This window comes from Punica granatum, unplaced genomic scaffold (genome assembly GCF_007655135.1).
Source record: "Punica granatum isolate Tunisia-2019 unplaced genomic scaffold, ASM765513v2 Contig00407, whole genome shotgun sequence".
Lineage (NCBI taxonomy): Eukaryota > Viridiplantae > Streptophyta > Magnoliopsida > Myrtales > Lythraceae > Punica > Punica granatum.
Window position 1 is genome coordinate 39,461 of NW_022204323.1, and position 12,746 is coordinate 52,206.

The following is a 12,746-nucleotide window of genomic DNA, read 5'->3' on the forward strand; positions in this document are numbered from 1 at the left end:
GCTCAAGTCAAGGGAAAATTTTTGGAGCCACGCGGACCCCTTGCCATCATTTGACTTACTGTCTTCTATATAAATTTCTTTCTATTCTCTTCTTTTGTTATTTATTATTATTATTATTATTATTATTATTTTGTTTATTAATGCACCAGCAACGGAAAAGTATTATATTATATCATCAAATTTGAGTTTTTGACAAAGGATTGAGTTTACATGCTGAATTTATACTTGATGATCTCTATTGATGCGATTGTTTGGGTGAAAGATAAATATATGCGAAGGTTGAGTTTCGTTAATTTACTTCGAGCTAAAAGAAATCAGATGAGGTGTGGGTTATACTTGATAGTCTCAATTGACGTGTCTATTTGAGTGAAAGTTTGATCTTTGAGGGTTGAGTTGTGTTTGGAAATGGATTGCTTGGCAAAGACAATCGTGTTGCTGAGATGAAGTGGGTACATATATGGTTGTGTTTGACTTATATTTGTAATGATTTGGTTAATTGAAAGTTGAGTGTTCTTAGTCACGATTCAGAAATGCAAGAGCTGATATGTAAATGCACTTGTATGCTTGTTTAAGGTTTCAAAGAGTTGCTTTGGCCTGTGTTTGATCTGTATAAGGTCAGTCATGATCCATGCTGGTGCATATGATATGATAAATTGTTCCATTTGAATAGCTTTGAGAAAGACATTCCATTGCAGGTAGATGCCATTGCTGGCCTGTTCATCTAACTCGTCTCCTTTAAGAAGGAAGGATCAAATTGTTGGTTTACTAAAATTTTAATTTTTTGTCCTATCCGCCCTGTCCCAAACATTTTAAGAGTCTACAACTTGAATTACTAAAATAAAATCAAGAGTTAAGAGGAAGTAAAATAAAAAGGGGGAATTATTTTTAAGTTGCCGAAGAAGGACAAAATAAATAAGTAAAAAGGCTTCTCTCTTTTGTTTTTTATTCATTAAAAATTGAATAAAAAGTAAAAAGAGGGTGTAACACAGTGGTGCATATTTAATTCATGAGGACGTTTTCAGATAAGAAATGGTGGGTTCTCAATAGATGCAGTACTCTTCAAAGGCATCTCAAGTGATTATGAAAGAATGAATGTTCGGTATTCGAACGAACTCTGACCGTAGACTTGTAGAGATGGATTACCATGGAGTCAAATTAGCTTTTCTTAGAGGTAAGGTGGAATCGACTGACTGCTAATAAAATTCTCTATATCCTTACGAACATACCGCTGTATACTTAGCTGGAAAAAGAAAAGAAACTTTTTGGATATCGTTGTACGTCCTTTCTAAAACTGAGATTGATCAACCATAAATAATCTTTCTTTATTTTTATCCTTGTTGAACATAGCATTGTATAAAGAGGTTTTTGCATGAATTACAGATCATTTTGATCCAGAAAATTCAGACTTATCTGTGGAATGCGAGAAATTCTTCTGTCATGTGACCTCTCGAGTTTAATGATGGTGCAGAAGAATGCAGTAACAGAGGCAGGGCAGGGTAGGAGCTTGTGGTGATGCTGAAGTGCAGATAGATACTGTGAACAAATTTATGACTTATGGAATTCATAGGACGATGTGGCACCGAACTTGTAGTCATTGGTGTCAATTTGTCGAGCTGTTTATTAGTGGCCTCAATTCTTTTTCAGTGGTCAGGAAGCAACGATTTCGGCCATAAATAACATGGGCAGAAATGTCGGAGTCTTTGTTCTGTTGATATATTAAGGATCCTTCAGTTTCGTAGATTTAGTTCCGCAGATTCATCTCTGCCTTGAACAGAAAAATGATTGGTGATAAGTGTGTCCCACTTTGTTTAATAACTCGAAAGACTCGGATTAGATGGCTTTAATTTCGATTAGATTCTTCAATATATTTATCGAGACAAAAAGGATATTCCATATTATGATTAAGATTCAGCTGAGAAGGCACATTGGTATTGCCATTCCACTTCAAACCCAAAATAAGAACAAAAGTAAAAATGCTTATGGAATAGAGTTGTTTAGCTTTCTTCTTCACACCGATAAATTGCCACTCCTCTCGATGGAGCCTCCACGTACCATTTTTTGCCTGGTCTCCCATCTCATTGGCCTATGGTGCTCCTCCTGATTATTTTGTCTTTTACAGTTAGAAAATTAACTTGAACAGAAATCGTGCATTTTTATGGCCATTTATATATAAATGGGAAATCTGCCATGAAAGGTACCTGAGAAGATTTCTCGGAGCCGCATTTCTGTTCAGCCTGTTTGTTTTCCTATGCCTTTTCCTCTCAGCCATTCTCACCAACCATCTTGGTCTCCCGGTTTCCAGCATAGTATATCCTACGGATATCCCGAGGATGAGTCCGCATCCGCAGCCCATTGCCACTGCCCTCCATTCAATCCATTGCCCTTCTTCTTCTTCAGGGGAAGTTGAATGCGGTGGTGACTGCTCCAAAGTGTCACATGGATTTGACAATGGAGGACCGCACAAGCCAGGATTCCCGTCGAAGGAGTGGTTGAATGTATCCATTTGCGGGCCATGAGGAATCGGTCCCACGAGCTGGTTATACGAGAGATTCAAGGTGGTGAGGTACGTAAGATTCGCCAATCCTCTGGGGATCTCCCCATTGAGCTTGTTCGAGGATAGGTCCAGCCACTCAAGATTAGTAAGATTCCCCACAGAAGGAGGGATCCTGCCAGCCAGATTGTTATGAGAAATGTTGAGTCCCTTGAGTGCCTTCAGATCTCTGATTGCTTCTGGGATCTCTCCTTCGAAGAAGTTCCTTGACAGGTCGATGGTTGTGAACACGGTCATAATTTTCACCAGCACCAACTCCGTCCCTTTCATGACCACTGAGATCGTATCTTCATAGTAGTCCTGACCCATATAATGTAAACCACATTTCTCTTCATTCTTCATAGCTATTAAGTTGGCAATGTACTCAGCTGGCAGTCGACCGGAGAAGCTGTTGTCAGAGAGGTCCAAAATGCGTAACTTTGGGAAGGGATGACTAGTTCTCTTGGAACTATCCACAGGACCACGAAACATGTTGGACCTCAGGATAAGAACTTGCAGATAAGGAAGGGTATCCAAATAGTAAGGGAAGTGGCCCTCTAACTCATTTTCACCGAGATCCAAAACTTCCAAATTCTTGCAACTTGTCAAAGATCGTGGCAACATCCCTCCGAGTTGATTTTGACCTAAGCGGATTTTCCTGACCCAATTGTTTCCTGGGGAAATTATCTCTGGTATCTGACCTACAAATTGATTTCCTTGTAGATCCAATACAGATAGGGAGTCAATAAAGTTCATCAAACAGTGAGGAATGGTGCCAGTCAAGCAGTTATTGGACAGGTTGATAATCTCTAGCTGAGTGGCGCTGCAGAGCTGATAAGGAATGTCTCCATTGAACTCATTTTTTGAAATGGAATAGTAACGAATGGATGGTGATGGAATCGGGAGAGGTCCTTTAAAACTATTATTGGCTAAGTCAATAAAATAAACAGTTGAATTCAAGAGGAAATTTATTGGCAACTGTCCAGAAAGCTCATTGTTGGATAGGCTCAAGTATGAAATTTGCGGAGGGAGGGGAATTTCAATGGCTCTATGAAACCTGTTGGACTGTAAATCTAGAGTCTCCAACCCGTAGAAAGCATTTAGCCAGCGCGGGAATGTATCAATTATTGCATTGTGACTGACATTTAAACTCTGCAAGCTTGTACAGTTTGCTAGAGATTGTGGCAATGGACCTTGTAATAGATTGTAGCTCAAATCCAATTGGAAGAGGCGGCTTAAATTTCCCATCTGGCAGACTGAAGATGGGATCTCTCCAGTCAAACTGTTATTTGAGGCATAGAGGCTATTTAAATTACCCAAACATCCCGGAATGGTGCCGCTGAGTCTGTTGTTTGAGAGTACAAGTTCTTCTAGTGATTTGGCTTGGCAAATTGAGGAGGGGATCGCTCCAGAGAAATTGTTGCTTGAGGCATCGAACAACAAGAGACTTTTTAAATCACCCAAACATCTCGGAATGGTGCCGTTGAATCTGTTGTTTGAGAGTACAAGTTCTTCTAGCGAACTGGCTTGGCAGATTGAAGATGGGATCTCTCCAGAGAAATTGTTGCTTGAGGCATCGAACGACGAGAGACTTTTTAAATCACCTAAACATCTCGGAATGGTGCCACTGAGTTTGTTGATTGAGAGATCAAGATGATTTAGTGATTTGGCTCGGCAGATTGAAGATGGGATCTCTCCAGAGAAATTGTTGCTTGAGGCATAGAAGTTCACCATCGAAGGAGGAAGGTCAGGTAGAGGACCATTAAAATTGTTGTATGCGAAGTCCAAGTATGTCAATGTGTCCCTCCCTACTCTCCAAAACCATTCAGGAATCCCTCCACTGATCATGTTATACCCGAGGTCCAAGTGGGTGAGGTGGACAAGGTTTCCAAATGTCAGTGGGATCGAACCGGTAAATTGGGCAAAACGGAGGTCCAAAATGGTCATGGATGTCAGATTCCCCACTGAAGCAGGAATTGACCCACTGAACTCTGTCGATGATAGGTTTAAGGAGACGAGCGGACTAGTCCAGTTTTTTGTCTGGGGTAGAGTGCCCGTGAGATAATAATTATCAGAAAGAGAGAGACTGCGGAGGTTTGGGAGATGGAAGATGTCAATCGGAACTATCCCTCTCAGATTGCAGCCAGAAAGGCTCAAAGATGTCAAACCGGAAGAAGAGAAGTTCGCTAGAGACATAGGAGAAACTCTAGACATGTCGATACCATCAAGATTAAGTTCTCTCAACTGTGTGAGATTATGTGTGAACCATCTGAAACTACGGTTATCTAATTCTTTGGTTAGGTCAAAGATGCCCGAGAGATCGAGTGTAATTAGGCGGGAGAGGTGAGAAATTTCTAGTGGAATGGGCCCGGAGAAGTAAGAATGAGAGAGATTCAGATGAGCCATTCTGGTAAAGATACCGAACCTTGGTAAAATTCCTTGTGAGCCATAGAAATCGTTACCAGCGAGGTTGAGCCGCCGAAGACTGGGGAGCAAAAAGAGGGTGCTGTTGGAATGGAGGGTACCTTTGAGCTGACTGCAACTGAGATCGAGCCCAATCACTCTATGTGCCACTGGGTGGCAAGTGACTCCAGCCCACGAGCAGCAATCAGAGCCACTCTTCCACGAGGCTGTCTTTGGATATGAAGTCGTAATGGGCCCATAGTCGTCGCAGTACTCATATGAGGCATCTCCTGTGACAGTGAATGAACTGCTGAACTGCAGCAGAGCATCGCATTCATTGATATGGCTTAGAATATGTGGGATGATGTGGTGAGAACAACAGCAGCAGAAGATGCAAGATGGCGTGAGATGATCAGGAAAGAGAGAAGGAAGAAGAAGAGGAAGGGGAAGACCCAAATATCTCGCATGGTCTCGTCTTGGAGGTAATGCTTACTGACCCATGATGAAATTTTCTCGTTAAGCATACTCGTGCTAGATTTTAAGCAAGAATCTTAGGAAGACGTCTAATTCCACGCAACTCCCGTATCTAACGGGGGCCGTGACGACAACATCTTCTAGAAAAATTACACATCAAGCAATGAAAAGAAGAAAGAAGTCATCAGGATGGGATAAAGAAAAAAGAAGTGGTATTCCCCCACTTCGAGGCTTCCTTCCCCTTGCAGTGGAAATTAGAAATGGAAAGACTCCCAAGTTTTCTTTCCTCTAAAGTCTATCGTATCTATTATGCGGTAGAAGAAGGTTGCTTTCCATTTGTCCAACATTGCTGCCTTTTACTATTTCATTCCCATTAAGTTTATCTTTTGACCATTCTCACTCCCTATGTTCTAATTGCCTAGTTCCGGGGGGGCTTGTGCATGGCCATCGGATTAAACATCTCTTCCCCATCGAACAGCCATGGAGGACTCCATGGGTCCGACGTCCACGGATGGAGCAACCTCGTCACCTATCCAGCAGCGAGGTGAGCAAGGACAACTGTGTCTTCCCTTCCCTTCCCTTCCCTTCCTAAGATTCTTGCTTAAATATCCATTCGAACATTATTATTACATTAATAAGAAATAATAATGACAGTATAATTGTCTAGTTGAAAATAACTCGTGCCTACATGAAAGATTGTAAATAGCATAAAGTATTATTCTTTTTTCTGATTATAAGGGAGACATATGAGCGTATTATTAGAATGTAAAATACTTATAAAAGGAGGGCACGACTAGTTGGACAACATAAATTAAATATGAAATTTCTGAATTACCAGATAAAGGCGTTATACCACTACACTGCACCCTTTTTCTCAACAAAAAAATGGGGGTTAAAAATTCACCAAATTCACTTATGAATTTTTACTTTTATCTGATTTTGAGAATTTTTGGGGTAAAAACTCAAAAATGTAAAGAAAAGTAAATGAGAGGAAGGTCTGCAGTGTAATTAATTTATTTTCACAATCATTTTCTTTTACTATTCGATTGTAACTATTAATGAATAAAAGTTAAATAATTGGATGAAACAGGATCTTCTCTAAATGAGGCTGAAAGATGACGTATCAGAGAGAGAGAGAGAGAGAGAGAAGAGAGAGAGAGAGAGAGAAGAGAGATAGGAAGAGAGAGAGAGAGAGAGAGAGATCAGAGAGAGAGATAGAGAGAGAGAGATGAGATGAGATGAGAGATGAGAGAGACTGAGATCGAGACTCGTGAGAAGGCGAGATCTGAGACATGAGAGATGCTCAGAGCTGAGGAGACTGACTACCGAGATCGACAGCCATGAGACGGAATAGAGGCTCAGCAGATTGTGATGGTTTCAGAGAGAGATGACGAGAGAGACGAGATTCTGAGAGAGATACGAGAGATGAGAGAGAGAGAGGACGATGGATTTGGGACACATGTAATTGAGGGGATGATTAAAGAAGTGAAGTGTTTTCTAAGGAGTCAGGTATGATTTTGGTCCCTGAAAGATACCAGTGCTAAGGGTTTGCTCTCTCAAAAATTTTTGCCACGGTTTTAGTCCCTCAATCACCATTTCGTCAGATGTTTTAGTCCTGCCGTCTTCTTGGGCGTGCCAACCGTGACGGAAATCTCACGTGGCGACTGAGCTGGACCTAACTCCGTTAACCACCCCTTAAATTGCCAAAAACGGCATCGTTGTCTTCCTCGTTGCCTGCTCGCCCTAAACGACGTCGTTTTCCTGTAAGTTGAGTCTCAGAAGAAGAAGAGCAACCGCTGCGGCGGCTTCTCGCACTGTCCCGACCCCTCATGTTGCCGCCATTAGGTCGATGAGGGCTCTACTTGGGCATCCTTCTTCTGATGCCTCTGATCAGCTCCGCTTCTCTTCCTCGTCTGCTTCTTCTTATTATTCGAATGAGATTTCTTTAGATTCTGCGAGGATTCTGGATGAAAGACTTGGTGTTCGCGATGACAGATTGCTATTGCAAGATGAACATGAGGGTAGAGAAAATGATAGCTTCAGCGATTTTCATTATGCTTCGGGAGATGGTTTCAGCATCAGAGAATTGCCTCCCAGTGTGGATACACAAGCTGAATCTCGTGAACTCGAGGAGAAGGAGTAGGAGAAGGATATGAGTTCACCACCACTTGCCCTTGAAGATTTGGCTGCTGCTGCCAGGACCAGTACCTCTTCAACCCATGCTGAGGATTCTGGCAAATTTGACACTTTAGTTCTTACTCTAGCTGCTACTGTCTCGCACTCGGAAAAAATGGGTTCGGAGGGGGGGGAGGAGGAGGAGGAGAACGACGTCGTTTAGGCGAGCAGGTAACGAGGAAGACAACAACGCCGTTTTCGCAATTTAAGGGGTGGTTAACGAAGTTAGGTCCAGCTCAGCCGCCACGTGAGATTTCCGTCACGGATGGCACACGCAAGAAGACGGAATGACTAAAACATCTGACAGAATGGTGATTGAGAAACTAAAACCGTGGCAAAAATTTTGAGGGACTAAAACCTTAGCACTAGTATTTTTCAGGAACCAAAACCATACCCGACTCTTTTCTAAATTTGAAGAACTTGATGATGCTATCTCTCCATTTAATATTTTCTTTTACTTTCCTCCAATATAGTCAAAGATATTATGGACTATCAAACCACATAAAAATTAATCAACATAGTACACCAGGTCTTGCCTATATATTGTGATGTATAAATACTATGAGATGTTTACGTACCCACTATACTCCTAGTATTTATATGACTAAAACTACCAGTTCATAAATTTAAATTTATGATATCAGTTTAAGTTTAAAATAAAATAAAAAAGATCTAACATAATAAACCAAAACTAATATTTTTCAAAATTATCTAATAGATAAACTTTGAATAAAAAAGAAAAAAGAAAATGAGTGGGTCAATGTAAAGCATTGGACAAGTTAGAGAAAAGAGAGAAATAGGGAAAGAAAGGGAGAATGTGAAAGTGGTGGGGGAGAAAATACGACAGTTAATTATGCACAATTACAAGTATCCTTAACCTAATGGTAGTTATTAATTTGGAATATTTTGCTAAGGATATTTTGGGGAATTCAAAGTTATACCACTGTATCATTCTCCAATTTTTTTTTGCTGGATAAAAAAAAATTGGAGGAACTAATTATGAACCATACTTTTTTTCAATTTGTGTCAACTAATTATTAGAATTAGAATTTCATGAAGATTATTTAAATTGATACTTGACAACTTAAAAGAATATGATCTGACTATGAAAACATTGAAAAGCATTACTATATGAGAAAAATTATATAAATCTATTATTTGAAAAAATACGAATTTACTACTTCATGTATTTCTATAAAAATAATCATCAATGAAAACAAAAGAGATTCAAATAATATAAACTTCAAAATTTTAAACGTATTTTTATTAATTAAGTTAGGTAACCTTTTTTTCCCTCACGAGAATCATTTTGTTTGAATAGGAAATTTGATTCTTTTCATTTTTTTGGCACCGATATATAGAAATAAGTAATGGAAAACTAAAGAAGCGAGATTCCAGATTTCTTGGGTACCCATTATCATTTTTCTTATATTGTGTACAGTGTTTAGAAACATTTTTTTTCTTTTTTTTCGGCGTGTGCCCAGTATCTGAAAGTCTATAGGGCCTCAACTAAGCCAACTTGAACTAGGTTGGCCCACTAAGATGTAAAATTCTTCTAGTATGAGTCCTTTTTTCTCTTAAATAATTTTAAGAGTGGATATTTTAGAGAAAAGATGGAAATAGTTTTGTGTCTATTGATTTTTTCGGTGGAATTTTGTGTCTACTGATTAAGAAATTAATAAATGAGAATTTAGAGAGTGATCTAAGGGTTCCACCCAAATTAGTTAAAAGGTAATTAATTTGGTATAGGGGTAATTTTGGCAAGATGAACAGCAAATGCGGTGGATTAGCTATAGAGAGTGGAAATAGCCCTAGTAAGGGTAAAGTGCATATAAAATCATGGGATTTATCCATTTTCCTAGATAAACTAAACATTTCAAATTTGAAAAATAAAATCATGTGTTTTCATTTTTTCCCAAGCCAAACCAACTTGTTATTTTTTAAATTAAGTTGTATTCAAAGCTTTAAAAAAAAAGATTGAATCAAGGTTAAATCCAGATTGTACTTAAATTATTTGGTGGCTCCATAGCTGACGTTAATTATTTTGTCATCTCTTTGGCACGTGAATGATCAAAAAGGTGTCATGCTTGCCCCCGTTCTCTTCACTGCTTATTGTGCTGATCAGAGAGATAATTGACTAAGTTGTTTGATAGGAGAAAAGGCCACAATAAAAGAGCTAAAGAGGACAGATAAGATTGTCAATACAAGAATTAGGGCGAGAGACAATGCAAATATGCTTTCCATGGTGGCGATGTAAAAGATCCATAGCAACATAAATCATCATATTGATCATTGAAAAAAAATGAAGTAAAGGTCGACTTGGTGTTTGTTTTAAAAAAAATTAGAAAATTTAAGGCCACATGATTGCTTGGTGTGCTCTTAGTTATGCCCTCCTCATGAAAAAGAACCAGAGCAATGCAATCATCAAACTGATCACGAAACAATAGAAATAAATGTCGACTTGGTGTTTCCCAAATAAATTTTTTTTGGGAATATTTTCTTAACTTTAAATTTTTAAATATATTTAATGGTAAGATCCCAATAAGCAAAATGTCTTTCTAATTTTCTGATAAGGAACGGTTAGTTATATAATAAATCAAAAATTTTTAAAATTTCAGAATATAATGAATACTTTTTAATAAATATGTATATATCAGAGTATTTTTATATAATTTCTTGAGAACATTTTATAATCTACATAAAATTTAATAATCTTTACGTTTTATAAGAGGAAAAATTGTATCTAATCACATCAGTATAAATTAAAATGAATATAAATTAGTATATATTTATATATAATAGGAACATATTCAATAAATATAAATTTTTCTAATAATATATGATTGTGTGGGCAATCTTTAATATTGGTGAAACTCAGTTATTATCAGTGATATATATATATATATATATATACATATCTAATAAAACATATTTTTATTTATTGTAAATTACAATGTACAAACATTTAAAACATGCATATAACATATATCAAAATAGACAACAAGGAAAAATAAATCATGTTCTAGACCATGCAATGCACAGGCTCCACACCTAGTATATAGGTAAGCATAGACGTGATGGTCCCTATTTGATAGCCTTAAATATTTGGATGCCTAGGCCGACCTTTTGTTATTTTTTTCAATTTTTATAATTATTTGAAATTTTGATTTGACAAATATAAATATAATTCTTAAGATGTGATAATCTTCCAAATTTTTTTAATTTAAATTCTTCGTAGAATACAATTCGATAAGATATATCTACGAAAGATTATCAATTTTTTTAAAATTTTATTTTTGCAAAACATTTAATTAATAAAATAAGATAATCTATAAAATATGTGAAAAAAACTTTAATTGTTTTAGATATAACATTATAAAATTCAGGCCAACTAAATATTTTATATTTCATAATTTCTTTTTATATTTCAAATTTTATTCTAAAATTTTAAACTAGTGAGAGTCTTCTGCTCAAAATTTTGTCCAATTTTCTAGTTTTTATAAATAAATCTACTTTTCTTACTTTTAAAACTGTTACAGTGCTATTTAATAATTAAAAATTTTTCATTTTGATTTTGAATAACTATTTCTTGAGAAAATTTGGGTATATGTAGAGCTATTTTTATATAAAATTTGGAAAGCTTTTTGAAACATTGGTTACCAAATTTTAAATTCAAAATCTTAATAATATTATGATAGATATGGCATTTACATAATAATTTGTAGGATTCTTTAACTAGGTTTTCATTTTATTAGAAATGTCACCAATCTTATTGTCAGAAAATACTGTTACAATTTGAAAATAATTTCGTTATTTGGGCCAATAAATGTTTAATATACAGACGTGTTAATTTATATTCAAATTTCCTCTAGCATATCTTATAATGTGTTTGGAGAGCTAATAAAAAATAATAATTTCAGAAGTTTGGATGCGATTCTTCATGATCAAGAAATAAAAAGATTCTTTTTACTTATTTTTCTTTTTAATGAATATAATATCATATTTCTGCCTTGCATATTTTCTTTAATTTAATGAATCAAAAATATTCACGAATTTTATTTTCATCAAAAAAGTCAATCATGCAAGTGTTACAAAACAAATTGACCAACATGGATTATTTTTTAAATTATTAATAAATCTCAATTTTATATTTTGTTTGATTATTTTCATAATATTATTTAATAAATCATGAATTATGACTTTTTATATATTTTAAATAGATGTTTTCTGATGAAATATGGCTATTCCCATATATATAATATATATATATATATGTATGTGTTTTAAACTTTTTCATGTTACATGCATAGCATATTTATTATAAAAAAATATACAGTTTTTTATTTTTGAATTTTTAAATAAATATATTATGTACTATTCTGTGCAACTTGAGGGCTTCATGCCTAGTATGTATGTATGTATGTATGTATGTATGTATATACATATATTAAAAAGGAGACATGGTGGATCTAGTCAGCTGGCCTCAAATACCGAGAACACTAAATGGGATTTTCTTATAATTATTTTTTATTTTTAGTTTTTATACTTATTTTTGGAGAAAATGATTTTAAAAAGATTTCCAAAATATATTTTCTGATAAATTTGAATAAAATACAATATTTTTCATTTTCGGATGATATATTATTAGTTACATAACATTTGATGAATTTCCTATTTTTCTAATTTTCTATTGTTACTCTTTTATGTTTTTTTTTTTATTTTTTTTTTTAGAATTTTTTTTATGAGGTGGTGCCCAAGCTATGGTCCATGTGTGGAGAAATTGGTCCATATTAACGTTCATTAAGTCCACGTCAACAATGGATGGAAACATGTAATTGAGTTGGATGATAGGCTTTTCTATTTTGAGACAAAATAAAACTTGGTAATTTTATTACAAAAAAAAGAATGGCCAAAACTGAGAAATTTCGCAAAACTTGAGTTGTTTTATGTAATTTATGCTTAATAAATCACAAATTTCTAAAATTTTAAAATTGAAACAATATTTTATGATAATATATAGTTGTGTGGGCAATCTTCATTATAGCTTTTACTTATTTGTTCATAAATTCAATTAACATCGACCATATGTATCCAATATGATATTTTTTATTGATTGTAAATTACAATTACAACAATTTGAAACACACATTTTATACATAATAAA

At 35.6% G+C, this 12,746-nt stretch overlaps 1 protein-coding gene across 1 annotated transcript; it reads right to left on the reverse strand.

Moving 5' to 3' along the window:
• Positions 1-1,867: 1,867 nt before the first annotated feature.
• Positions 1,868-5,281, reverse strand: LOC116190257 (receptor like protein 22-like). The gene is made up of 2 exons (XM_031519927.1): positions 2,199-5,281; positions 1,868-2,097 (listed from the first exon to the last, which is right to left on the reverse strand). Exons 1-2 carry the CDS (start codon positions 4,934-4,936, stop codon positions 2,076-2,078), a joined length of 2,760 nt encoding a protein of 919 aa, XP_031375787.1. The 5' UTR covers positions 4,937-5,281; the 3' UTR covers positions 1,868-2,075.
• Between the last annotated feature and the right edge of the window lie 7,465 nt (positions 5,282-12,746).

What these genes read in the sequence shown, in the direction of transcription:
- LOC116190257 (XM_031519927.1), bottom strand. Translation starts at nt 4,936, where the DNA reads ATGGCTCATCTGAATCTCTCTCATTCTTACTTCTCCGGGCCCATTCCA. An exon ending in GCTCCGAGAAATCTTCTCAG is followed by an intron (nt 2,098 to 2,198) that starts GTACCTTTCATG and finishes CAAAATAATCAG; the next exon opens with GAGGAGCACCATAGGCCAAT.